Source organism: Branchiostoma floridae, chromosome 7 (assembly GCF_000003815.2).
Source record: "Branchiostoma floridae strain S238N-H82 chromosome 7, Bfl_VNyyK, whole genome shotgun sequence".
Classification (NCBI taxonomy): Eukaryota; Metazoa; Chordata; class Leptocardii; order Amphioxiformes; family Branchiostomatidae; genus Branchiostoma; species Branchiostoma floridae.
The window spans coordinates 16,621,421-16,647,924 of NC_049985.1; the positions used below are offsets into that span (position 1 = coordinate 16,621,421).

A 26,504-nucleotide genomic window follows, 5' to 3' on the forward strand; every position below is an offset into this window, starting at 1 on the left:
AATGAAGAAAAGACCGGTCGTAGACCTTAAGTATTAAATATTCGAACCATCATCACTACAATGTTAGAGAAGACGAACATTAATTATAAATTTTCCATATTCTATGGTCGAAGTGTTCTTGGCCATGAAATATTGCTGCCATATTTGTGTTCTTAGCAATTCAATTTGAATATTTTCCCATCTACTGATCACGAATAAATGATAGATTAAGAAGGAACAGAAGGAATTTTAACTTCAAGTTCGTGCTTCTCTGCTGTCATAGTACTAGTCTCGTTAGATTCTCGCGAGATTTTGTAAAAAAAAAAAGATGACGTAATTGTTTGTGGCAAACTATGGCAAAAGTTTGCAGCGCAGGACCATCACAAAGTTTGTTGGCCAATAAGCACAGCAGTAGAATTGCAGTTAGGAAAACACAGCTCAATTGGCTGCTATTTCAGCTGTATCCTGTGTAAAAAGAGCAGTTTATGAATTTGTTGTGACGACACTACCCTTCCTTTCGCCGCAGTTACAGCATGGGTATCAAAACATTGTCGTCCAAAAGAACCCAAATCTCCGGTCAGAATGATATGCACGGAAGCACATTTACGGATGACACACTGGGGGAAAAGCTAAGAGACTCTGTGCCAGGGTTGTAGCCAGCCTGAAATCATTTTCCGTCCCTTCGATTCTGAATGGAAATCTATTGAGCGCCGAAGGCACGGTGCGCCGTTCCAAGGGGGGTCCGGGAGCATGTTCCTCGGAAAATTTTGAAATCAAGACCCTTTGAAATGCCATTTCCTGCATTTTGACCTGTAATTTTTTAGTCTGGTAGACTAAGCCGTTCAACAGCATCTGTTTTTGTGAAAAATTACAGAAAAAGTTTCAGGCTGAATTTTTTTTTCCATTTTTGTCTGCCACAGAGGACGGAATGGGCAATTTTTTTTTCCGTCCCCACCTGCAAAATTCCGTCAAAGGACGGAAGGACGGGCTACAACCCTGCTCTGTGCCATGGCCCATCCCACGGTGTTGATATATTTGGGGTCCCCTAAAATTACACAGGGCATGTTAAGTGCTTGTCAAATATTGTTCGATTGGGGCCCTCATATTCCCCGCGAAACATCCATGAGGAAAACCAAACAGCCCATCCGTCGTCTATTGCCGATGTCCCAGTTTCCTTGCTTCAGGTGTTGAAGACAGTAGGGGAGTGGCAAAAAATATTTAGAGACGTTTTGCTTGGTCGAATCTGTTTTAGGCGACAAATAAAGCAAACTTTCCGCGCTTCTGACAATAGATGTGTTGCCACAATGCAAACCAACGTCAAGAATCTTCTTGATGGAGTTTGTGTTTACGGTTTCATAGAGGACAAACATTGTTTGAGATAGTCGACAACCTCTAAGACAACTATTCAAAGTCAAGACACATGTATATGAAGACTACATCTTTTTTCTTACCGGGGAACGCGAGTAGACAATTCTAAGATTCAATTTTTTAGGAATTATCTATTTCTATATCTTTGTAGAAGATATGGTCTAACACGTTTCGCTCGGCTTCTTCAAAGTGCAGCTTCTGTTTTGACGATGAGACATTTACAAACACGCCAAGTGAGCTCATGACATCTCCAAACAAAGGGACCCCGCCATGGGCCATGCTTCCTACAGGTTGGCGCAATGACCTGGCTGTGACGTCACATGTCCCTCCCACCCCCCTCGGGCCAGTAAAGTGAGAGATCCCGAGTCATCATCAGCTGCAAGCCTTGCCTTGTAGCTACAGGCGCTTGCCGGTGTCGGGCAGGACGACTTTTTTTTTACCCCGCGCGCTACGCAATCAGGACCTGGCGTTGGCGATTATCACTGCTCGGTGAGTAGACCTGCGCGGTGGAGCGTAAGTCCGTCTGTGTGTGTTCTAAACTGGGCTGGCGACGCAGAGGCCGTACGGCGTAGGATCTAGGAGACACACGTCTTCGCTCTGTGGCGGTTTTCCTCCGGTAGTCTTGTGTCACCACATCCAGGTAACATTACCTACACAGGGTGTAATCCCGCAACATAGTGCGGCTAATCAGGGCCTGTATTGCGGGCGGCTTCTCACTGATATCCACCCAGGGCCAACAAGTACCGACTCTTGTTTGAATTTGGTGCACGGGCACAAAGTAGGCATTGTGTGGGGGCCACTCAACTGTATCCCCGCAGCCTTTCTGACTGCGGTCGCGTGATTGCGTGCACGGGAGGAGGGGATGCAGCTAGCGCACAAAGCGGTGGACATCTGCCTCACAGGCCGCCTGGGAATCGGACTTGGGAAGGAGCTAGTAGTACGACGGTGTCGTTCGGTGTCGGGCACCACAACAAACACTCCCCCCACCATTACAAGGCCGAGCTGTCAGTGCCGTACCGTGTGGGCAGGAGCCCCGCAAACACTGCAGGAACCAGTCGCCAAACAAGCTCTTGTATGTCCCCGCGCCTTGTTTTAGCAACCCTGTCAGCTCAAGACACTGGAGTGGCGAAGGTGAGCTGAACTTTTCACCTACGCGAGCCCTCCATCCGGCGGTGCAGGGTCTAAGTGGCCGCCGTGGGAGACCCTCGGGGCAGGCGCGTACAGACGGGACATCCTCGGTACATCCCCCGTGTCCTTCCCGAAGGGGACTTAATTGACGGTCGATCAACTTGCCATTAAGGGAGAGTAAAGATTGTAGGACTAACGTTGTCACAGCTGTTTGATTTGTGCGATGGTGACGAAGTTAGATCTGATGGTGTTTTTTTCTCTCTTCTGTGTACAGGACTTGAGCTTCTGGAGTTACTGCGAAAGCTAAGGTGAGTGGGGGAAAGGGGAGGGCTTGTCGACCGGTGTGCAAATAGTACTTGCCGTATTGATTTGCATAATCTCCCATGATACGGACACTCGTAAAGAAGGTAAGTACTCTGGTGAATGGGAAGACCAATGCTGAAAAAACAAGCGGGACAGACAAACAAACGAGACTCCTACCAGGGTGGGCCGGGCGGTGAGAACCTTTCGGGGCGCGAGGCACAATTTGGGCAAAAACACCATCAATTCAGCTTTCTGCATGGCTAAATAATCGCTATTGACTTTCCCACGTCATACATTTTGGTAGCGCAGTGGTTAGTACAAAGACTTAGAAGCGCCGTGTCAGAGCGATCTCTTACTCACAATAACCAGTATCAACACTCCCAGAAGTTTTGCCAACACACTGAGAGCAGATACGATGTCGGGTCTCTCCTTTTAGCTCTGTTCCCTAAACCGACGGACAACGTTCACTAAGTGGTTTTGGAGTGTGTTCCGTTTTCCTAACAGCTTCCAGAGGAAAACAGCGGGGCTAAAAGTCCCCTTTGGGGTTGACCCGGGTCTGATGTATTCATGTAGTCTGACGACGGACTGTCCAATGACATTGTGATTCGATCGCTGCCGTTTCTATCGCAACGCGAAATGGGGTTGTTTTCTACGAGGTGGTATAGGGGGCTCAAATTCGTTTGCCGATTCAAGTTCTAAGCAAACACAACTTCTCTCCGCGGGTAAAGATCTTTGACGATGCGTGCAGGGCCAGTGTCAGAAGTAGTCGACTTGGTGAAGAAAGTTTGGGACGGGACTGTGTGTTCAAGGCCTTTGCCCGTCGAGTGGTCTTAATAACCAGGCCTGTCTATCTAATAATATACTCAAGTACCATGATCGTAAACAATGGGATCGTAAGGGGATTGTTATTCACGGGGGGTAAATGTCTCTCCACGGTCTCTTGCAAAAATTCCTTACCCTACCTGGCTTTTACCTGCCCCGATCACACCGTTATCGCTACCGACCTGTCACCAAATCACCTGTGTCGGGTAGAGCCAAGTCAATTAGCGGCGAAACGCGAGCCCACCGCCGGTAAACAGAGCCTTTTGTGGCGGGGGAAATTTCACGAGGTATCCCCTTATTCTCCGCGCCGAAAAATAAACAGTGGCAACCAAGAAACCGGGTTGTGCGCCCGTGTAATTAACGTTTAAAGTTGCGGTGCGGAAGGTTAGGGAACCCGTACGGAGGGGCCCAGATATCCGAGGAGCACATACACACATCTCGCGGAAACTAGGTCACACTTGAATAACAAAAAACACCCGAGTCAAAAGACTACAAAAATAGAACCGTTTCTCATTATTTTTAGAAACCGAGACGACGACGTATTTCTCATTGTAATCGGCCTATTTGAGAAGTCATCTGTCAAACCACGAGAAAAAGAGCGTGGGAGAGAATTCTAACGTTGTCCAAAATGACGCAGCATAAAATCAAACAGAATAAACAAATACTTAAATCATTTTTGGTCGGTCTTTACATTCATAGAAATAGTGCACCTCTCATAGCACTAAAATGTAATTCAAAAACAAAATTCAAGTAGATATTGTTATCATTTAAGGCTTTCATCTTGCAATTAACAAATACCTATAATCAGAATTCTAACGTTATCCAAAATGTCGCAGCATAAAATCAAGCAGAATTAACAAATACCTAAATCATTTTTGGTTGGTCTTTACATTCATAGAAATAGTGCACCTCTCATAGCAAAATGTAATCTAAAACAAAATTCCAGCAAATATTGTCATCAATTACGCCTTTCATCTTGCAATTAACAAATACCTATATCATTTTTAGGCGGGCTTTGAATTAATAGAAAATTTAGTGTACCCCTTTCATAATATTTTAAGCAGTTCAAATATGTAATCTAAAATAAAATTCCTGTAGATCTTGTCATCGTTTAAGCCTTTCATCTTTAAAATTAATTGTTTCCAGCGATGCCCTATGCAAATAACAGCAAAGGTAAACCATACATACAACGAGAGAACAAATAGTGGTGAAATGTTGAGAGGACCAAGGGTCGCCCACAGGATGTAACACTATCATGAGTAAATACGCACCAGAAGTACATGGGTAAATGAGTTATCCCCGTAGATAAGAACGGAACCTTACTGTTGGAATGACATTCTTGCTGTCATTTCTCTATGATAAATTCTAAACGCAAAAATTATCATAGACTAACTGCCAATAGTAATCTTGCACGTTAATAATCCATTCTTTTTTATATCTGACAGAAAAGTAACATATTTGTGGTCGATAGGTGAAGAGAGATATTTCTGTTGCTAGCTAAAATGAAGAATATTTACGCAATGTTTATCTTTAATCTGATATTCTAAACTTTGAGGTGGGGAGGGGGGCGGACCGAATCTTACAGGTGGTTGAATCGCTGCTAGACACGCGCGCGATATCACTGCACCGGGAAAGTAATCCCAAAATAACCAAACTGCGCATTCCATAGATAGTTAACACGGGTAATGACCCGATGGCGTTGATATGTATGTGTTGAGAGGACGAAGATAGAGTTCTAAGTAGTATCTAGACGTATATTTTGTATATTCACATATACATGTTCGTATATATGGTGGGATATTCTCGAGAAGGTCACTTAGGACAGGCAGGAAGTATGGGTAATCCCGAGAAAGCCCGAGCAAAGGTCGGTTTACTTCCGATCACGTCATTGCTAGGAAAAACACACGTTTAGTCAGTATCTACCGGATTAGGTGAGACAAGCGGGCGGGCCGACGTGCGCCTAACACCGTACGTTTTCTCCCTCCCTCCCGGTGCACAGGCGCGACGAGTATGCGGACCCAGATCTTGAAGTACAACTGAGAGTCTTCGAGGAACAGAGAGACTCTGACGAGGAGCAGTTGATCACACCTGAAGGAGTTAACCTCAACAGTTCAGTGGACGTCTTCTACGCCATACATCGTCAGGTGAGTCTTCCCACGTACAGTACAGGGGGCGGGTCAGATTTCCGGGTCCAATTACCAGGTTACATCTGTCATACGTATATTAGAGGGTAGTCACTGGCCCTCCCTATCTAACGATACTGCATCATTCTTTTCTTCTTAGTTAATGATAAATAGTGATAAGTTCCGAATGCTAATTGCAAGTACATTTATACAAGAATGGTAGGTACGATGCACTTCCTATAGTTTAGAATATACATCGAGCTAGCCTGTACCAGGCTTCCAAGGTCGCTGAAAAATAGCAGAAATTGGCCAAATAGACTGAAAACACACCAGAGGAGTTGGTTGGCCAGAGTATAGTTTACGTCCTGGTAGATGGTAACATCGAGCTAGATGCGTTGGGTTTGGTGTCTTCTTTTGATTCAGCGGAAGACAAATGTATCCACTTCTTCTATGATATATAGGTTCCTTGATGCTAATAGTAGGGTTGTTTTCTCTTTGTGGGGGAAAGTGAGAATATAGCGTGCTTCTGTGTCAGAAAGGAAATGCCAGTAAGGTTGTCTAATTCTTAAGTTTAGAAGATTACTATCTTTTGTGCACAAAAGATGATTGATAGCGAAGGCGATGAACAGATCCTCACTAGAGGCTCTAAAAAGTGTTATTAGCTTCTCCGCTCTTTAGGCGCATATCTCATGAATGGAGTGAATCATGGTGAGAGACAATAGCTTCGTTGTAGGCCGTTGTGTTTCCCTCGGAGCTAGTGAGGAGTGGTCGAATGCTCTACGTTCCGAAGAAGACCACAATCATGTTGACAAGTATGTGCGGTTGAAGGCCTTGTGTCTCTTCGTTGTACATGCTGCCAGTCTCTCTGCTTTTTATCCTTGTGTCCAACCCTTTTAACGTTGCCCAGGACGTATACAGATTATTCTCTAGTAGGATATACTGTGTATCATTGTGGTGAAGAATTTAGAAACGTTATTGAAGTTAATCTAGAGAAAGGACCTTCTTGGTTGCCATGCCCTAAGGGTAGCCTGTATCAAGGCTCTCCACATCCCCCAATGAAGAGTTCTTTTCTTTGTGTAGCATTCCCGACATTTCCTCCCTGACGTGCCTTGAAGAAAGGCTATTGTTGTTCATATATATACACCCAGAGGCTAGGAATATGATAGTGGACGGTGTCTTCTAACGATTGACGCATATATAAAGACAGCATAAGAAATGTATAACATCCAACAATATATTAACTTTATATATCTGCATTACGTATGGTCACCTTACCGACAATTTTGAGGACACAGATCCTAAAAGTACATCTGATATCAAAGGACAGATTACCCAAATCAGAGTGTTTGGCAACCTAAAACTAATATTTTGACAGAGTGTATCAGCGTGGTATCGAACGATAGCTCCGATTGTGAGGACCGTACCGGTTTGATTCGGATTTACACAGGTGGGGCCGTGGGAACAGAGCGTTGTTATCTTGTGGGTTTGTACATCTCATGATCACACTACAGTGTATCACTGTATCAATTTCCTATTGGTTACGTGTTGGTGACGTCATACATGTCAAGCAGATACGTGACGTTCTGACGTCTTTTGGCCGAGTGTGATTTCTCAGTAGTCGTCTCTTGTCGTATTATAACACTGAAGTGACATCAAACCTGTACAAGTGACTATCTCTACATAATGACCACCTGGCCAATGTGACCACATTTTGGTGATCCTTTGATAATTTTCCCATTGGCGCAAGCATTAAGGATCCTGTCCATAGTGGGACTGTCAAGATAGAACTGATTGGTCTCCGAATGGTCTTCTTGGTATGTGTTACTGTGTAGTAATAGCGCACATATAGGTTTTATACTATTTCACTTAGAACAAAGGTGATCTATGAGCCTTCATGTCTGGCCAACAGCACAGTCCTATAATGTATCTAATATTTGAAGAGAGGACAGAAGAGATTCAGGAGATATATGCTAGTAATCCGTTTGGATACCAGGCCAATAATGCATTTGAATTGTGTAGTTACACCTGTACTGTTTCGAACAACGCTATACAAAATAGGACAACATAAGGGCTATTTTGAAGTAACTCTTTTCTTTTGATCAAACACCATTGGAAAGGTAGGTTCAGATACATGTATGTCATAACCTCATTAGCAAACTATACAACTCGGGACTTTTTGGGGCTTACAATATACGTACCTTTTCCTGATGGCATATTCTAATTGTACTTGGTGTCTTGTATAGGGAAGCGGTCTACATGAAATCTGTTACAAAGGATACGTAAGTCACAAGAATCTTACAATAAGTTTGCACTCCTGTACATGTCCCGAATGTGTTCTCAGTGATCTTATAGTCCAATATTAGAACAGCTGTATATTGTTATTGTAGTGTAACTGTTTTGTTTTGTTTACGTGTTTCCCGTGAGTTCTTCTGGTTGAAGATTTCTCCGTGACAACTCTCTTACCACCAAGTATTCGGAACTATTGGTGGTGTAATTATTGAAATTCTTTCGTTTCTTGTTTGTGGTGTAATTAATTGCCTTGCCTGACACATCCGGCAACGTAATTGGTTAACGTCATGAGTAACCGGTACATATTTTGCATTATTGAAAAATAGTCCGATACTAGTCCACCTCTAATTGTATCATCTAAATCTATTCTAACATTGTCACAGTTAAAAAATGGCGCGAAAATCAGTCTTTTTTGTAAGGAGACCATATAGTTGTACAAGTCTAATATGTTGTGACAGAGGATGTTCTATATCTGTGCCGTTTTGGTAGAACAGGATCATGACGTCAGTGTACGTTAATCCAATTACAACAACTGACCAATGGGAAGGCAGTATCTTGGATTTCTCGTCTGTATTGGTCAGTTTGTCAGTCACCATCCTCTTGCACACAATATGATTGACAGGAGATATTATTAACTCGATCTAATCAGCTGTAAGCTTATCGGCCCCGATAAGTGAATGACACGTAAAACAAAGCATCACCAGTGTTTTCATTGTCTGTAATGAGATAAGTGTACATACATTTCAATTGGACACGGTTATATGCCTTTTAAAGTATCAGTACTGCAAGCAAGTCCGTTCCAGACGTTTTCTACTAGTATACTCCGTCCTGTATAGTTGGGCAATTATCCACATTCTTTCTTTCTCCTCTTCCAACTCTCGTCACATAATGGCGCTCTATGCTGCCCTCCCCTCGCGTGCAGTCACCATTCGGTAAGCCGGGATTCGAGCCCTACATCCGAAGGGTTCCTGTTGCACCCGTATTTACCTTTCTTCGCCGGGACAGGTGAGAGAGAGCGAGAGAGCGAGCTACCGAACAGAACTGCTTCGGTATTTCGTCATATTCTCAGAGAACGTTGTGCTCGCGTGTGTTGTACCTGAGCATTTGCCAGACGTGTCTTTGCGTGAAACTGTAGCAAGAGAGAGGCTGTAACCACAGCGAAGCTAGCTCCATACTTTGTTCCAACAAGGTAAGTCATTAGTACTACACCCCTCCCCCACAACAGAGTCCAGCTATGATTGATCACGCATTTTGCAAGGCTCCACTTGTGTGGCTTAGCTCTTAGCTCGGCTCCATTCAGGGCTCGGCTGCTTGGAGTGGCTTGTTGTTGAAAAAGGCAAAGGATTTGACATGGCGGTCTAAGTCACCCCTTCCTTCCCACAAACCTGTAATTTTACCTCCTAGAACAAGCCTACTGGCTTTAACGGTCGTAGTTAGTAAAGGAGAGTAGAAGCATGGTAATAAATTCGTGTCAAGTTTGGTTTGTTTTTCTTTAAGCGATGGAAACGGACTGGAACGCTGGGAAATGGCTCTGTGGTTTAGCCGCTGTGGGAAATTGAATCGGAACCGAATATCTCGGAAGTAATCTGTGTCAGAATGATGGAGAACACGACTTGTGTAGGACCCTGCTGTATTCAGCTTGTTGGTGGGGAGCTGGGGGCGAACAATGGGACCGTGGCAAAAGTGACACCAGTCGGGGTCAAACTAGGTTGACCTACAGCATAGGACGATAACTCTGTGTTCTACACAAGGGGAGGGGAGAGAGGGCTTGTCGGGGTCGAACCGCTTGCCGCCGCTAATGCCAATTACAACGTGCGGCGACACAGTTTGTCATTCTCTCCCGGCAAACTACATAGCTTTGTGGACTTTCCTCCACCTAAGGTCGAGCTGGTACGTGAGAGTCCCGGAGTGTCGCCATTTCAAGACTCGTCGTCTGTCGCAGACCTAGAAGACCTCCAGGGATATTTGTCTTTATCGCCGTCTTTTGTAAGGTTTGTCCTAGGTTTTGTTGTGACTTAATCCCAACTGCACACGGGACGTAAAGGAAATCACAAATACCGCTTTGTTGGCGCCAATTTTCTGGACGTAGAAACGAAAGAATCAGTCCTAGACGGACAGGCATGATACTGGACAAAGCAGGGACAAAGGGAAGGGGATACTGACCATCGCATGGGCAGTATAGAACGGTTTCCAAGAGTAACGGTCAGACATGCTCGTTAATACATGTAGATGGCACTGTCATCAATAACAACAATGTGTGTGGCCTTTTGTCGTGCCATTATGTGGTCCGCATCTGTTGTGTGCCTACAGAATCTTTCATATCTTCCGATAGACGTGATAGACTTTTGACTTTCTTTATTTTTTTCTCGGTGCTTTAAGTTTTCTAGATCTCGCGACAGGTAGGGACTCGGTCAGTGGATAAGCTGCTTTGCTAGACTGTTGTGTTACTGTTACAATGAAAAGCATGCCGACGTTCATAGTTGATGTTGTTTACAATGCATGTGTGTGGTGTTCACATGTTTTGTCATCAGAGTCGAGGTTATGGGTAAAAACTTACTGATCACGTGGCTCTGATGGCCTCCAATACAGCCTGTTGAGGCTGTCATCGTATCCCGTATCCTGGCATACGTACAGGAGTCCATCTACAAACCCTGTCACGCGGCTGTGCACGAGGCTACACGTTGTGGACATGTATCACGTACAACATATTGATCTACATAAACATGTAACAGTACCGCCTTTGGTCCGACCACAGCTAGCGCTCTTCTACTGAAGTATGGTGTTACCAGGGGGGACAGCGGCTATGTCGCCATTGGCAATGACGTCATCACCGTTGCTAGGTGAATGATTTGTCGTGCGAAATATCGCCCCTCGTCCGAAATTTTTAAAGGGCTGCTTTTATACATGCAAAAATCTACTTGAGCAGAGCAGATGTTTTAAGACTACAGAGCATATTTGTCTTTACCATTTTTACGATCTCACAGTCTTTTTAACGCTTTTCATACACCCCCTCTTCTGAATATTAATTTTCTTGCCAAATTACAAAATCTTGCGAAACGTGGTGGATGGCATGTATATTTGTGTATACAATAATGAACCCATCGGAATCAAATTCTAGTACATTAGACCTTCCGTTAGATAGTCTAGCTGTACCTACTGGCGCTAGAAGGCCATCAAAACCTCTTTAACTTCAAAAACATTTGCAATATACCCCTACCTCCCCCGCATAGGCGTTACCATGCTGCCGTAACTATGTACACTGGGTAACAAATCCACATTTCCGTAATTGTGATTGATGTCGGAAAGATGGCCTACCCCGCAAATCACAGCGCATTGCCTGACAGTAATAACGGTCAAATCTTCAAATCTCTCAACTGAGAAGTTCAAAGCACATGGTTGTATTGGCTTTATATGTTGTGTAAGAGCCGAGATCGTGGATAGCCTTAGGGGTAAACATAGCAGTTATAGATGTGCTTTTTGATGCTAATGAATTCATACCATTTTCATAGGAGTATTTGTCTTTCTTGTATTGGTGATGGCTTACCGCTAGATCTAAATTTAGCATTGGTCTGACAAAACAGTGCCAGAGATTGTGCTGCCTACAATTGAATTAGTTTATAAACGGGTTAGAATTGCACTGAAAATGTGCGAAAAATTGTATTGTGGTATGTTGTTAGAGTAAGGCAATGTTGATGTGGATGGCGTTTCGTCAGTTCTCGCATTAATTTTCGTCTGTTTCCGATCGTTTTCGACCATTCTGTAAATCGTCCAACGCAGCTGCAAAATGAGCAAATATATGCCGTACATTACAAAATATTCGGAAAAAGGATACTAACGGTAATGTCGTAGCATGTCAAAGTCGACTCCAAAATCAAGAAGATGTAAAAGAACAAAAATGAAAAAAAATCTGTTGTTTTGTATACCATACTCTGTGTGTCCATTCATTTGTTAACCTTCCTGACCACTTAGTCTTCATAAAGAACTTTTTTGCCCAATCCTTTTCTTCGCATGCAGATACGCACGCATCAGTTAAGGGGTTCCTATATAATCGAATCAAATTGACCTTACCAATGTTTAAATGACAGCCATCTTAGATCAAACATTTTCTAACGATCGATAACACCACGTGTTGTTGATGAACATTCACGGCTTATTGACGACGTAATCCTTATTACGACACGAGATCTTGACAGTCGAGCCCCCTCAAATAAATCTGGTAACCCGAAACCCGCCTTGCAATCGATCATATCTACAAAGGCTGTGATAGCCTTGTTCTACAGGCATATCAGAGGGTTAACATGGTTCACCAGATACATATGTAGACGTTAATTACTTTAACGTCAATGTAGTTAATGAAATCATTTTATTGTGAGGCTACCTGCCCCCCTCCCCACCTATGTCAGAATCTCCAAGTAGATATTTGGTGACTATTCTGTTTAAGACTGTCGGAATGAGAACGAGGTATTTATTAGGAAATATACGATCTTCCCTCCATACATCTGCTCGGAGATCGGTCCCCAACGTTCTGCTCTACTTCTCGCCTCACTTGTTGTTTACTGTTTGTTTTATGCAAATAAGAGCTGCTTGTTGTCGTTTACTTCAGTTTGAAGGGGTTCTATTTTTAGACGCGATTTGAAGATCCCGTATCGAAATTGCACGGACGAAAGAGCATGTGTTCTAGCAACCGATGGTTCTTTGATCTCGTATATAAAAAACAAAACCCTCTTCATTAAAAAGTTCACCTTTTTTATTCAAATGATGTCTGTAAATGTGCGTTTCACGATGTCATGCACCTTATACTAGTATATGTAATTACCATTGTAAATGCGGTTTCTAGAATACCGTCGCCCGAGACGTCGAGGGCAACATCACTGTCGCACGACTATTTTACTATCACGTAAGTTCAGTCTAAAGCGGGCATTTAAGAAAGTCCTTGAATCCTTCCATGGTCAATTAGAGGCGCTTCTAAAGCTTTGTGACTCGACAAAGAGACAAAACACTGAGGTACACTATGAGATCGGTGGCCATCAGAACCCATTAAAGGGGGCGTGCTCTGAACTCAGATCCACACATCATTAAGAGTAATTTTAGATCCAAGATAAGATAACTTATCTTGTTCTAAAAGTTTGTGGAGGGTTATGTTTCACTTCTATGGGCATAAGTATTTGCCTAAGAATCACAAGCATTTGTTAATCGATTGATGATTTGATTAAGTGGAGGAAAAATGTTGACGCAACAGCCTGAAAAACGTTGTAATTTGCTACGTAATTGACGTTTACGTAATCATATTGTTGGGAAAATAGAATGATTACAAGAAGTTTATCTGATTTTATTGAAACGCCAACGTCGCAAATTCACATGGCTGAAGTTCTTTTTCGTCACTACGAAATTCTTAGGGGGTACACGGTATATCCCAACTATTCCCTATCTAATGAATGGACCAGTCCTCCCTACTTAAAAACAGTTTGTACGGAGGAGTTCCCATGATATCAACTTCCAACGAGCTGTTTTGTGGGGCACTTTTCTGCCACTTGACCGAAAACAATACTTTCGCCCTTTCTCCTCGAGAAAAAAAACCTGGGTAAGCTATACCTCCATACAACCCCCCTGCACGTGACCACCTCTATAGCGTGACACTGATTCTTTCATATTTACCTTTCTTAAAATTCCGTCAGATTTACGATTTTATCAATGGAATTAGATTGATCCATCATTTATACATGTATCACATAGGCTTATCGTGTTAATATGCGGAAGGAGAAATGATTCTCTATAGGAAAGCTACCACATGCGTTTAGAAGGGAAGCGATACAGCTCGCATTCATCGGTATCAATTGTTCCTCTTTGTTCGCCTGCTTCACTTTGGATGGCGAGGTTTTGTCCGGTTAGTGGGTTAAAAGACAGACCTAGTGTCGTTCCTAACATTAGGGACCTATTAGTGCTGGCTTTTTAAAGCTATCGTTGGTAAAGGAATACTTTTCTCAAGGCTGGGAACTAGCGGAATAGTTTAGTTGGAATGCTTTTCCATCACAGGACGTTTTGTTGGATCGACGCTCGTTGGAGTGGCTGTTACGACTTACGCATGTAAGTAGTATGGATCTGTCATATTATATTCAGGATCTATTTGCAGATTACGTTCTTTCCTTGCTTACAGGTCTGTGTATAGCTTCTTCAGTAACGTAGTAGTGTGGTATCGCTGGTTTTCAAGGGATCTCAGTCTACATACACGTGTGTGTGTAGTGAAAATGGCATGTATGGTTGGTCCTAAACGGACATTGTGGGAGTAATGTAGCTCATATACAGTCTCTGCTTTTGTCGTCCTTCAAGAGTTTGTAGGCAGAGTTAATATCTTCAAGCAGATGAGAAGGAGTGACTGCATTTCAGGATGAGTTATCCAATGTTGCGATCAACCCACCTAACATCTGCATGGAAAACGTCATATCGTATTGTGTTTGGATGTATGTGAACTTGATCCATCCATACCATGGACAAAGATACACAGCACTACAGGTGTCCAAGGTGGTTCCTTGATGAAAACATTTCTCTTTGTGTCTTTTAGTACGAATTTTCGTCTAAAAGGGTATCTTATCAACAAAGCCTATATATTTCGTGCCAACAGATGTCATAAGAACAGTTCCAACAAGCGAGTATCGTCCGTAATCACAACAATTCTCAGGTAGACTTAGCTAAACCAACCACCGCTCCGGAAGACTTGGTCTCGATAAGCTCCGAGGAGGAGCGAGTTGACGGAGAGGCAGGTAAAGTTGCCGCCCTAACCCTGGCCTGACTCGCCGCTGTGACAGGCTGGAAAGACTAGTCTCCAAGCAGACCCTACGGTGCCTTAGAGATAGTATCTATAGCCGGCACCGGTGCCCGTTTGACTCCCTGTGTCCGGCTATCTCCCTTTGGCCGGCTGTACTCCTTGGCCAGCTTAGATACTATCTCTAAGGCAACGTAGGGTCTGCTTGAAGACTAGGGAAAGACGTAGCCTCTACCCAGTATGACTACGCTGGCTATTATAGGGAGAATAATTTGCCAGGGGAGTTTTGCTACCAGAGGAGTTGGTCATCCGCGTAGGGGGAACATGAACCTATATAAAGCGTAGACTCCCCTGGCGAATTTCACGATTTTTTTGCCGAATTGTACGATCTCCGTTCCCCCATATGAAAGGCCTGGTGGAGGCTAAGAAAGACGGAAGGTTGTTGGTGTTGGGGTACTTACGTAGAGGACACAGTCTGTTTCCTAGCTGGGTGTGTATGTAGGTCAAGGGGGGAAGTCTTACAGTGGGACTGGCAGGATTATCCCGACTAAGAGCCCATCGTGTCTGCCTTGAGTCCCCGGCAAATATCACAGTCTGAAAAGCGCAGAAAAAATGCGTTTGGGTGGTGGGTGGTGCTTGTAATTTGTAAAGCTAAGGGCACAACCCGCCGTACGTGCAAATACGTGCTGTCTATGGCCAAAATGTCTGCAATCTTTTGGGATCTGTAAGTTGTAGGTACCGCCTCCGCACGAACTCAAAGGGAATCCGACGGATTTTGGAGCACGCAGACACGCCGTAGAACTTTACGTGCAGGCAAAGCTTTGTGTGCCATCGGGCTGCGGATTCGCCCCTCGCTCGTGCCAGTACGGGCGTTGCGCCTGCCCTGTACAGTCTTAACGTTTTCAGAGATACGTCGCGGACGTGGCCTCCCCCCCCCCCCCAAAAAGACAAAAGATTTGATTCCGTTCGTAGAATTTTGAAGCAGACTGTGACAGAACCAATCGCCGACAAGGTTCAAAGACAGCCTTGTCCGTAATATGACAAGCGAATTTTGTACGACACAAGCACGACTATTCCAAGAATGCCATCAGTTCGCGATCGTAATACGATTTCACGACGTATGTAACGTTAATAAGGTTTGATTAAACGTAGTCAGGACTTTGGACCAATCACAATATAGTAAATTGTATTTCGACCAACCCTAGGCCCTCAGGTATTTTGCTTTTTCAAATTTAAGACACGCGATAAAGCCACTGATATGTTTGTGGGAATGTAACTGAGCATAGAAAATATTCAGCATCTTTGTGGTGTCAATATGATGATTTATTTACGGTGTAACTGCGAACAGTGTATACCCATTAGTCTCTATGGCGAAGCAACATCAAATATGTTTGCAATGTCAAAACTAGTGCCCCCCTCCCCATTACCGTTAGTGGTTTGTCAGGTCGTGGGAACATTTGAACTAACATGACATCAAGCAAATGGACTGAAAAACGTCAGAAATACAATACTTAGCTTACTTAAGGATTAATTCGTTACAACATTATGTGATGAAGGCATTTGTATGGCATGACGAGCCTTCTATTTTTGTCTGGTATCACGTGTCGTCTTCACGGTGTCGAACAGGAAGGTTGAAAACAGTACGAGTTAGAATTACGTGATGCTGATGTTATTGCTTAGACAAAGGATTAAACGGCTTAGTTTCTATTAAGACATAGGTTATGTTGTGTTCTGAGTAGCGTAAGGTAATATCTAACCTCGGAAACAAGCACTAGCATTAGGAGTATTAGCCTCGGAAACAGAGCCATTGGGAGTTTTAGCCTCGGAAACAGGACATTAAGCATTAGGGGTTTTAGTCTCGGAAACAGGCCCATTAGGAGTTTTAGCCTCGGAAGCAGGTCCATTAGGAGTTTAAGCCTCGGAAACAGGCCCATTAGAGGTTTTAGCTTCGGGAACAGGTCCATTAGGAATGTTAGCCTCGGAAACAGGCACATTTGGGGTTTTAGCCTCGGAAACAGGCTCGTGAGGGCTTTAACCTCGAAAAGAGACTCATTAGCATAATAAGGATTGTAAGCGGTGGAAACAAGCCAATTTGGTGGTTTAGCCTCGGAAACAGTACCGGAGCCTACCCTAGCCTCGGAAGTCGGTTCGTGTACGTAATGTTGACATTAGGTTTGGGGAGAAGTGTTTTCCTTATCGTGCCAACATCCTCTTCCCTTGTACTACTTCTGGAGGTCAATAACGAAGAACTTTGGGGAGGTGGGCAAGAGAATAGTTAATACAGTAGGATACAATGTGCGTACCTCTAGCATGAAGGATTATTTCCTAACACCACAGTCTAACTGAAGGGTATACAAACAGCACTGAAAAAGCACTGCGTTAAACGTGACTATTTGATCCGTGATAGCAAGGAGCTCTTTTCTATAAATGCCTCTAGGTTATAGGGGTGTCATTGGACAACATTTCTTCTTGCACGTAATCAGAACACTTGGAAGTCCTGGATCTTTATATAGCACCAGTTCCTCTGATTTTATCGGCCAGGCCTCTCACTACACAAGACCGAGGAAGGAGCATATCCTGTTGCACCTGCGGCTGTCCCAGGCGTCTAGAATAGCTGCCCGGGCCTGGCGTCCAAACAACATGGCGCCACTATGTCCATACGCTGTGTTTCGGCGTGACCTGTAGGTTTTCGAACTATACCTCGGGTAAATGACCTTTGAAACACCTTCTTTTGGAGTGACAGCAATTTTTCCTGAGCCGTTTTGGTGAAGATGTTCACCTAATGAAGTTAGAGGAACAGGAATGTGAACGGTAGCGGTGCCTAATGCGTGTATAATTCTGGAGGATTACGCCGCCATTGAGTCCGTGGGAAATACAAGACTGGAGATGGACTCACGATCACGTGACCTGGAGAACGACATCTCGGATGTCTGAGAGTTGGCGGCCATGACACTTCAATTCTTGTACAGGCTCTGTGGAAGAAGTCGTGCATAAAGACGTCTTGAATGATTATTCTTATCTTAGAGCAAGAAGACGAATACAAGTATGCACAAATCAAGTTATAGACAACGTCAGGTGTTTGAAACATACACTCACTCATTTGCTTAAAGTATTAAAAAATAGCGGCAGTTGTGCGAGTATGACCTCTTCTAAATGTCGACCTCGAGAGTTGCCATGGTTTCATCTTTAATCGTTAGTTTGGTTGGTTGCTATTTGCCTGTCCACTTGTCCGAGTACCACTGAATGACGGCTCGTGCTGTCGCCTTGCCCTCTACTGGGTCATGTGGTCTGTCATTGTTTTCGGTCTGTCATCGAAAGGTGCTAAAGTACTCGAAAGGCATGCAAACTTTACTACAATGGATCCACATAGAGTTCTTGAAGTTTCCTTTCCCCCAAGTACCCTGTTCTTCCGATGGACACTTGTTTGCGCCGTTCTAATCGTTTGCGAGGTCCGTTCAGGTGCACAGGGCATGACGGGAGCATGACAGCGGGGCAGGCAGAGGGATGGTAAGCTGTCATGCGGAGTTTTATCAGTCAACGTCTCCTCAAGATAGGATCTACACTTCAACTTCGTTAACTGACATTTCTGCCTCACCGCAGAGGGCATGGTGGTCTCGCCTCTGCTCTGTTTCCAGAGAAAATAAGGCTCTTCAGACACAGGAGGAAGTTTATTTTGTGTAAGATGAGTTTGTCTTAACGGATTTTGGTAACTCACAAAGGCCCGCCCTCTTCCTCGCGGTACAAAGGTGCTCACGGTGTCACCCCCGCCCGGCAATAAGATCATCCTGAATCTGTGCTGAAAGACAATTCCTCCACGGGCTTCAGTACGCATGCGGGAGGACAATGCGGCGGATTCCACGTCTTCTTTGAGGTCGAACAATTTGGGATGCATCGGTGGAGGCCTTCGCCCTAGTTGCATACAGTACCGCCAGTGGTCCGGGTGTGTGTGCCGTGTCCCTACCCTAGGACGAACCGATCGTTGTAAGTACGCGTTCCTTCCTTTTAACACGACGTGGAACTCTCATTGGTGTCGGTTTGTAACTAGGGGTTCAGCACATGTTGTCACGCGTGTATTTCGTGCAGTTTCACGCTTTTTTCCCGAGTCGTTGGTGGCACGACCTATTTTCAGTGAAACCTGTTGGTTTAGCTAATGGCTGAGGGTACACTGTGCAAACAAAACTCCTTGTGGGGGCCAAAATCTACCGATGTTCATTCACGAGTTTTGGGCCAACCCGTGTGTGTGTGGATGTCGTTCTTTTCCTATCCGTTCACATAACCGTCGTTTAGAATATACAGACTAGGATAGACATAATATTTCTGGAACATTGTTATTGTGCGCTATAGCACACACTTATGTCCTGTGTTGCTGATCATATTTCCTACAATGATAGCAATGACAGGTGACTACGTATGTGGGCGTATGTTCCATCTTACCCCTCCCCACCACACCTTATCTTTACTTAATAATTTGTTCAGCAAAATCTATGTGGACTGATGACAATAGCCAAGGGATTCTCCTAACGGCTTTCGTGACTTCCTAGAAATTTTAGAAATATATCCTTTCCCTTTCATTCGCGGATATGGTCCAGTAAGTGACCGAATACCTGCAATGCCCTTGTGCTGGTGGATGCTGATTTTTATCTTTGACAGTTCTCCAGTTTGATAGGTGTTGTCGTCACATGTACTCCTACTTTCGAGAGGCTTACCGTCCGTATTTGAGGTGGGCACGGGTTTTGTTTACCCTCGCGTCCGACAATATTTGCGTGCCCATTCTGCGAGGTCTTTTTTAAATCTTCGCTGGCCTGATCTCCGCACGGCTGGTACAAAGCCCCCCATTGTGGCGGTACCCTGATTCTCTAACGTCACTCAAAAAGTACGACTCCGAAAAAGATTCTTCAAATCCTGAGAGAATGGAATTGGCAATGATTTTACTGCGAAAGTTGGAGAACGAATATTTACTTCTGTAAGGAACAGAGGATCGAGCTCTAAGAGTTTCATTCAGTTTTTTAGGGATCTGATCTTAGGAATTACGTCATACTGAATGTTTTGGATGCTAAGAGAGTGGTAATCCATGTGTTACGGTTTCTAACGCTGTTCCCGTACTGTGTGCGATGAGGAATTCTCCACATTTATGTTGGTAACTACGGTAACCAGGCAAGCCTAGTTTGTTACGAGCTTAATGTAGAACGACCACCTGTTAGACCAAAAAGCTCCTTGGTTAGACCTACGTCACATGCCAAACCGGGCAGCTTTCGGGAACGAATAGTATGATATGACATCAAACTACACAAGACATAAAGAGAATAGTCGTGGGTAGTATTTGTGTATATTTTTACGTATACGTTCCTATTTTTGTTAGCACAAACAGCCCGACCGGGCCCCGGTTTGAAAACTTGACGCTAGCCTGAGGTTGGCATGCTCTCTTCCGTCCCGCAAGTATTCTCTCAGATCAGATCAGATCACGTATGAGTCATCAGTGTGGGAGGGCACTATAGGGGCATCCGTATGGGTGTCATTGGTGTTAACAGGGTACCTGTGGTGTTGTATGACACCTACAGCATGTTAGGTAAGGTCGGGGGAAATCTAAGACGGGGGGCACTCTAGTCGTCTTGTAGCGAGATGGTGAGAACGCGTTGTTAAACAAAAGGCAATACACCGCATTTTTTCATCCATGTGAGACCCTGATGATAACGTGTTACGACTGTAATACTTATTTTTGTCAGTATCTTGTTTGTGCGTGAGTAACAACAGTAGATACGAAATGCGAAATTATGAAATTAGGAAAATACATATTTTGAAGATTGGACTTTGGCCTTTTCATTAGCGTGTTGTGTATACCTAGGTGCATATGCTATGTTAATATTTGGAAAGTTTAGTTTATTTGTAAGTTCTTGCCCGAAGGCTAATTGCAAGTACATTGTAGACGCGTTGGTCATACACGTAAAGATGGCTAGTTGATTGACATTGTTGTAAAAAGAGACTATTCGAACACTAGTAATAGCTGTATCTGCTTAGGTGATAATATACGCACCTTTATTATAATAATATAGCTTTTGCAGGAGTGTCCTAAAACGTGGAGTCTTGCGGTCGTGGTTGATTGGAAATACCGTGAATTGGCATTTCTAGCGTTACAGGCGGGGATTTCCTATATTTAGAACTGGGTATGATTGTTCTCTGGTAGTGATCTGTGAACTCTGTCTACACGGAGGGCGCTTATTTTAAGAAAAGGCCTTCGAAGTCATGAAACTTTGCTCGTTTGAAAAAGAGCACACACAAAAATCTTTGGGCGGTTGGATGTTTTCCCTCTATTGTCACTGCATTTTTACCAACTTTTTCGTTCCAAGTAGTACTATGGAAGTCATCTTTTACGAGTTCAACCATACACTAACTGTTTGGATACAAGGGTACACTAAATATTTCAAAGATCAAACACTTCATAATATATGATTACCAGCGGTCAATATGTTCAAGTCTTGTTAAACAGCTTCGCGGTGTCGTAAATTTTGAGATCTTTTACGAACAGTCAGTCAGAGATGACACAGTTGAACAATAGACGTTGTAGTTGTCACGTACCACTGTCTGAACATTCTATCTGCCCCGCGGCAAGCTGTATAGTCGGATCACTTTCAGGTCAAAGGTCTCGGTTTGGTAAAAATAACAAACTTTCACTCAACGACAAAATGGCTTCGAGGTTTTTATTGGTTGTCTCTTTGATGTAGCGACTGATAATGAGGTTCTGCATCTTCAGAAAGTTCCTGCCGTTGCCAGCGAAACGACAAACGGGAATTTTGTTATGATGTATTTTCTAACGGCCAAATATATCCTGTTTAATAAAGCTGTCATCTATTATTAGCAAGCTGTGAATTGCTGTCCAAAGTTCAACAGCTTTGTGCATTCCTAATGTGTCCCGGTATAAGCAGGTTTACGGAATGCATATTGACGTAGACTTAAAGTCATTACTACGTGTATGGCTTATAAGTATCAGGATGGCATCAATAAGCAACAGATTGAAGACTGTCAAGATTGCATCAGAAAGCAACAGATTCAAGCATACAGCTGTAAAACATTTGTATATGGTTCCTGCCTGCGAAATGGCAGAACAGGAAATGAAGAGAACGGTTTACATAAAGAGGCTAAGGTTGAAGTCTTTCCCTTATGCGGAGATCGTCGCGCCAAATGCTCCTCCACGGGCCGTAAAACTCTTCTCAGTGCACCCGGTCTTTCGGCCGCCGACACGACCCCAAAACGTGCTGTTTTCTTACAGTTTACCTTTCTCCCACGACGAGATATTGTTCATATTTCAGGCGTTATGGTGCTTGACTGTAGACTATAAATCTTTGGCAGCAATCCGAGCTTTTAGTTGGAGCACGTCTCAGTGAATCTGGTAGTAAATGAGCCCTGCACTTTAGAGAACCAGCATGGCCGGTGTAGCTAGCTAGGAACCACATCAATCAGCCCCAAGTTATTTCTAACGTTGATGTAGCTAGAGGAGGGCTAATCAGGTCTGTAGGTTCTCAAAGACGTATCCTTTAGCGTGTCAATCTCAGGTTTAAAACCATGCCGGGTACAAATGGCGTTTTAGCAGTGGAGCGATCGGCGGCACTACTTTAGATGACCTACCAGCACTGGGTGGCTGCCCATCAATGTCGTCTCGGCCAAACCTGATTGACAGAAAGCATAACACGGTTTGACTGACAGACTTCTATCTTTTGTGCCTCGCCGCTTTGGATGACTCGGTCTTTTCTTGTTCCCAGAAGGTTTGTAAGTAAACCTGTCACTGAAATCTCATCCATTCTTTTTGTTATCTGATTTTTGGGACTCGAACTCGGAGCGTAAGCACCTTGTTGGGTATCTACTGGACACCGTGTAAACAATCGGGTCTCTGTGCGAGGTGCTTTAGGTCGTTCCGGAAGGCTGGAAGGGTTTTCTACCCATGTGTGATGATTACCGGCACAGGTAAGGAGGGCCAGTCAAGCGCACCCATCATGCAAGATTGAGTACAAAAGCGCAGACGACATCCTGGCGAACGGCCATCTTTTAGTGCTCAGACTTTTAAAACGGTCATGTCACAAGGACAGATCGAAAGATATGTTTGATGGTACCTTCGAGTTTCAGGGAAAAAAAATACCAGCCAAACAAAGGAAAACTTTACAGTAGTACAGGAAAATACTACATAAATAAAAGTAACAAAACATGTCCGAAAGTTTTCAGAAATCCTTGTATAAGATATAAGACAAATAGTTGTACGAATCCATATTACCCTGAGTAGCACAGATCATATTACCCTGAGTAGCACAGATCATTTGTGACAGCTTTGTAAAGATGTAGACATCTTTCATCTTTGGACACCAGATGCATGGTGTAAGACTTCTATATCCGGGATAGTCACACAATTTACGCTCGGGATCACCAAGACATGAGATGGATAATGTGAACAAAAAGCGTCCTTGTAACGCCATATTCCCATGCACAGTCTGATGATGATGAAGAGACACGTTCTTTCATGACACTAAGCTCCAAATCGCGTCTTGATTGAAAGTGTTAAACCTAAGATCACGACATTACCTGGTCGATAAAAAGAGGCTTTGTTCGTAGAGACATCATCAACTAATGCTGTAATCGCCATAATATCTCTAAACATGTTGGATTCATCTTGAAGCTTCTAAGAAATTCAACTTAGGTCAAATGAAGACATAGTTGACATATACTCGCTTTGGTATGTATCTAGATGTTTGTTGACTCATGTCATCAAAGTGTACTGTGTTGCCATGGTTTTCACGTTTTGTGAAAGTTTTGTATCTGCTTTTCAGATGTGATGAATGACATATACATATGTTTGTTTGATTTAACTGTGGAAACAACTCCTCTTTAGTTTTCTAGCGAAAGGACAGCATGTCTTCCAAAAGAGGGAACTACAATACAATACAAAATAACATAGAATTACCATCAACATACAGATAGCATTATGGTTTCTAATTAACAATTACAAAGCGTACGTGTGTCAGTTTTGAGTATCGCGTGTTTTTTTGTAGTTATCATTTGTTTTTGTTTTGTGATAACATAGTTCGTAATCCATGTGTCAGTGTGTTACATTGTGATGTTCATAATTTGTTCTTCATATGAAAGCTTTTTTTCATACCGTTCGTTTCTGTTATAGCCAATTTAAAAGTTTTTCTTGTTGTGTTCGTGGTTAATTCTGTATCCATGTTGATTTGGACATAGTTTGACTGTTGCGTGTAGATGGCCATGGTTGTTTGGTGGAAAGAATTGTTTAATGTTCACGCTCCTATGATATTCTGGGTGGGGAAAGTTCCGGGCTATGACTGACTACACGGTTATTGTAGACATAAATGTCACGAATGTGCTGTAACGACCTTTGATTGCTTTGAAGTTCTACCAAGACCCAAAACCGAACGTTCCGAAACAAGTTGACAAAACTTGTAACCACTGACACCTCTTGTCATCCTCTGATAAGTAACGTCTTTCTCTGGTTGATTGCGATGAGCAGGATCTTAAGCCCAAGGAATGTGACCTAGATAGCTCTAACATGTCCACCAGTAGTCTTCGAATTCTTGTTAGATTACAAAGCGCACGGTTGGCTCCTATCTGACACCAGACCGCTACGTTCTATTTACTCTAGGTTATTTATGTGATTGAAGTGTAGCCGAGTTTAGATTGTTATGTAACGTAGTACTTAACCTCTGACACATCATGTGTTTGCAGTGTCATTGCAGCGGATGCGGCAGCATGTATACTGTCATAAATGAACCCTTGAACAGTGTTTTCCTTTTGATGTGTTGCAGGTATGTGAAGGTCCCCAGGCCGTGTCGTTTCTTGCCATTCTCCAACACCTCCTGCGATTGGACAAGAAGGATCCAACCAGCAATGTCATTTGGGAGATCCTGGAGAAGCTGGTGCACCGCGCCACGCTATTGGAACACGAGACCGAGGCAGACCGGATGTTGAAGACCGGTCTCCGGAAGCTAGAGAAGGGTGCTGAGAAAGTTATGGCCGAAAGGCATGCTGGTGGAGACAACTCTGCAGCAGCTGGGAACGGGCAGCAAGCTTCTATCGCTTCTAGTATGGGCAACACTGCGTCATCCGACTCCGATGCCTCAGCTTCAGACCCCTCCCCACCCTCACCTACTCTCACCCATACCCCCACCCCTTCACCCCCTCCCCCACCCCCGGGGGAGGAAGATGTCTCACCCTTTTCCACGCCGCTATCCTCAGAAGGGGAAGGGGAGGGAGCCCCTCCACCTGGACCCCCTCCACCTCCACCGCCACCACCAGGCAGTGGAGGACCCCCTCCTCCTCCACCACCACCCCCCGGTGGAGGCCCTCCACCTCCCCCTCCCCCGGGTGCTCCCCCTCCCCCTCCTGGTGCTCCCCTCCTCCACACCTCCACCCCTACCTCTACTCTAATGCCAAAGTATAAAATGAGAAGACTGAACTGGAATAAATTGTCGACACACCAAGTGAAGGGAAAGCGCAATATATGGACGCAGCTAGCTAACTCTAAGGAAAACGGGTACTCTGTAGACTACGAAAGTTTGGAAGAACTGTTTCGACAGACAAATGCTACGGGAAAGGTCGTTGCACCCGCGGCGGATGATTCTGGAGGACCAGAAAAGAAGCTTAAGGAGTCCAATGAGGTAGGTCATTGTCTTTGGTTGACAACATCTGGTATTCTGCTTCCAAATCTAAAACTAGCCTGATTTGATTTGATAGATTCCATGTATCGCACCAGCTAACTATCAAAGTCAATCTGTCGACCCCACAGGTAGCGTTGTTTGACTCGAAGAAAAGTTTGAACCTCAACATCTTCCTGAGGCAGTTCAGATGGTGAGCATCATTCCTATCTCTGTCATTGCCTATCTCTCATACCCGCACTACCAATGTTGCTCTTGTGAGAATGTCTGAAATAACGTATTTTCATGAGAAGCTTTTGATTCGCAACAGTATCTAAGTGTGTAGACTATGAAATCTGTACTAACTTAAACAATGTTTGTGATATTTTCCCCAAGTCAACAGTTTTCTGTCTATTTTGTTTCTAGTTCTAACGAAGAGATCATCGACAAGTTGAAGACGGGAGACAGCGAGACTGTGGGTGCAGAAAAGCTCAGGGGTCTATTGAAGATTTTACCAGAGAAGGAAGATGTGAGTATCACTATCTCTGCTCACGTCTTCTTCATAACGATAATATTATGAAGGACATATTTTTATCTTTGTATAATTTGATATCAACTGCAGTTGATGTGTAATGTCGTCTACCCTGCTACAAGCGACAATGTCAAACTGAAGATGATGCACACACAAAAAATGTGAATAACCGTACGGTTAAAGATGCCCGATGCTGATAAGCATAATGGTGATAATGACAGTAGTTATCACAATTATTATCTTGCCGGTGGGTCTTGAAAAGCAAATTATTGATGATAACTTGGTGGGTTGAATCACAGTAAGTCTACAGACATTTATTTTACATTATAGTATCAAACAGATGAATAGAAGAGGTGGGGAATGATAATCAGAGCTTATTGGAGGAGACGATCTTGACTTTCTACTGCACTGATAGGCTTAACACACAGTAGCAGAAATAAGCTATCTAAGCCTAGCTTTATATTGAGACTACAATACAATGATGTCACGTATATGATCCTTTTCTAAGCCTGAAAGAAATGAAGAATGTCTGCGAGTCTACTCGATGCTCATGGTTGTTGAAGATCATG

At 43.8% G+C, this 26,504-nt stretch overlaps 1 protein-coding gene across 3 annotated transcripts in view; it reads left to right on the forward strand.

Annotated features, from left to right (window-relative positions):
• Positions 1-26,504, forward strand: part of LOC118419076 (inverted formin-2-like) — a 64,774-nt gene that overhangs the window by 24,585 nt on the left and 13,685 nt on the right. The window contains exons 4-8 of one of the 3 annotated variants that reach the window (XM_035825353.1): positions 2,750-2,783; positions 5,600-5,744; positions 24,576-25,427; positions 25,556-25,617; positions 25,830-25,932. In XM_035825353.1, the coding sequence (XP_035681246.1) occupies positions 2,750-2,783; positions 5,600-5,744; positions 24,576-25,427; positions 25,556-25,617; positions 25,830-25,932 (1,196 nt within the window). Of the gene's footprint in view, positions 1-2,749; positions 2,784-5,599; positions 5,745-9,809; positions 10,004-18,186; positions 18,754-24,575; positions 25,428-25,555; positions 25,618-25,829; positions 25,933-26,504 lie in introns of those variants that run through there. The other 2 variants (XM_035825356.1, XM_035825354.1) reach the window with 2 other exon arrangements.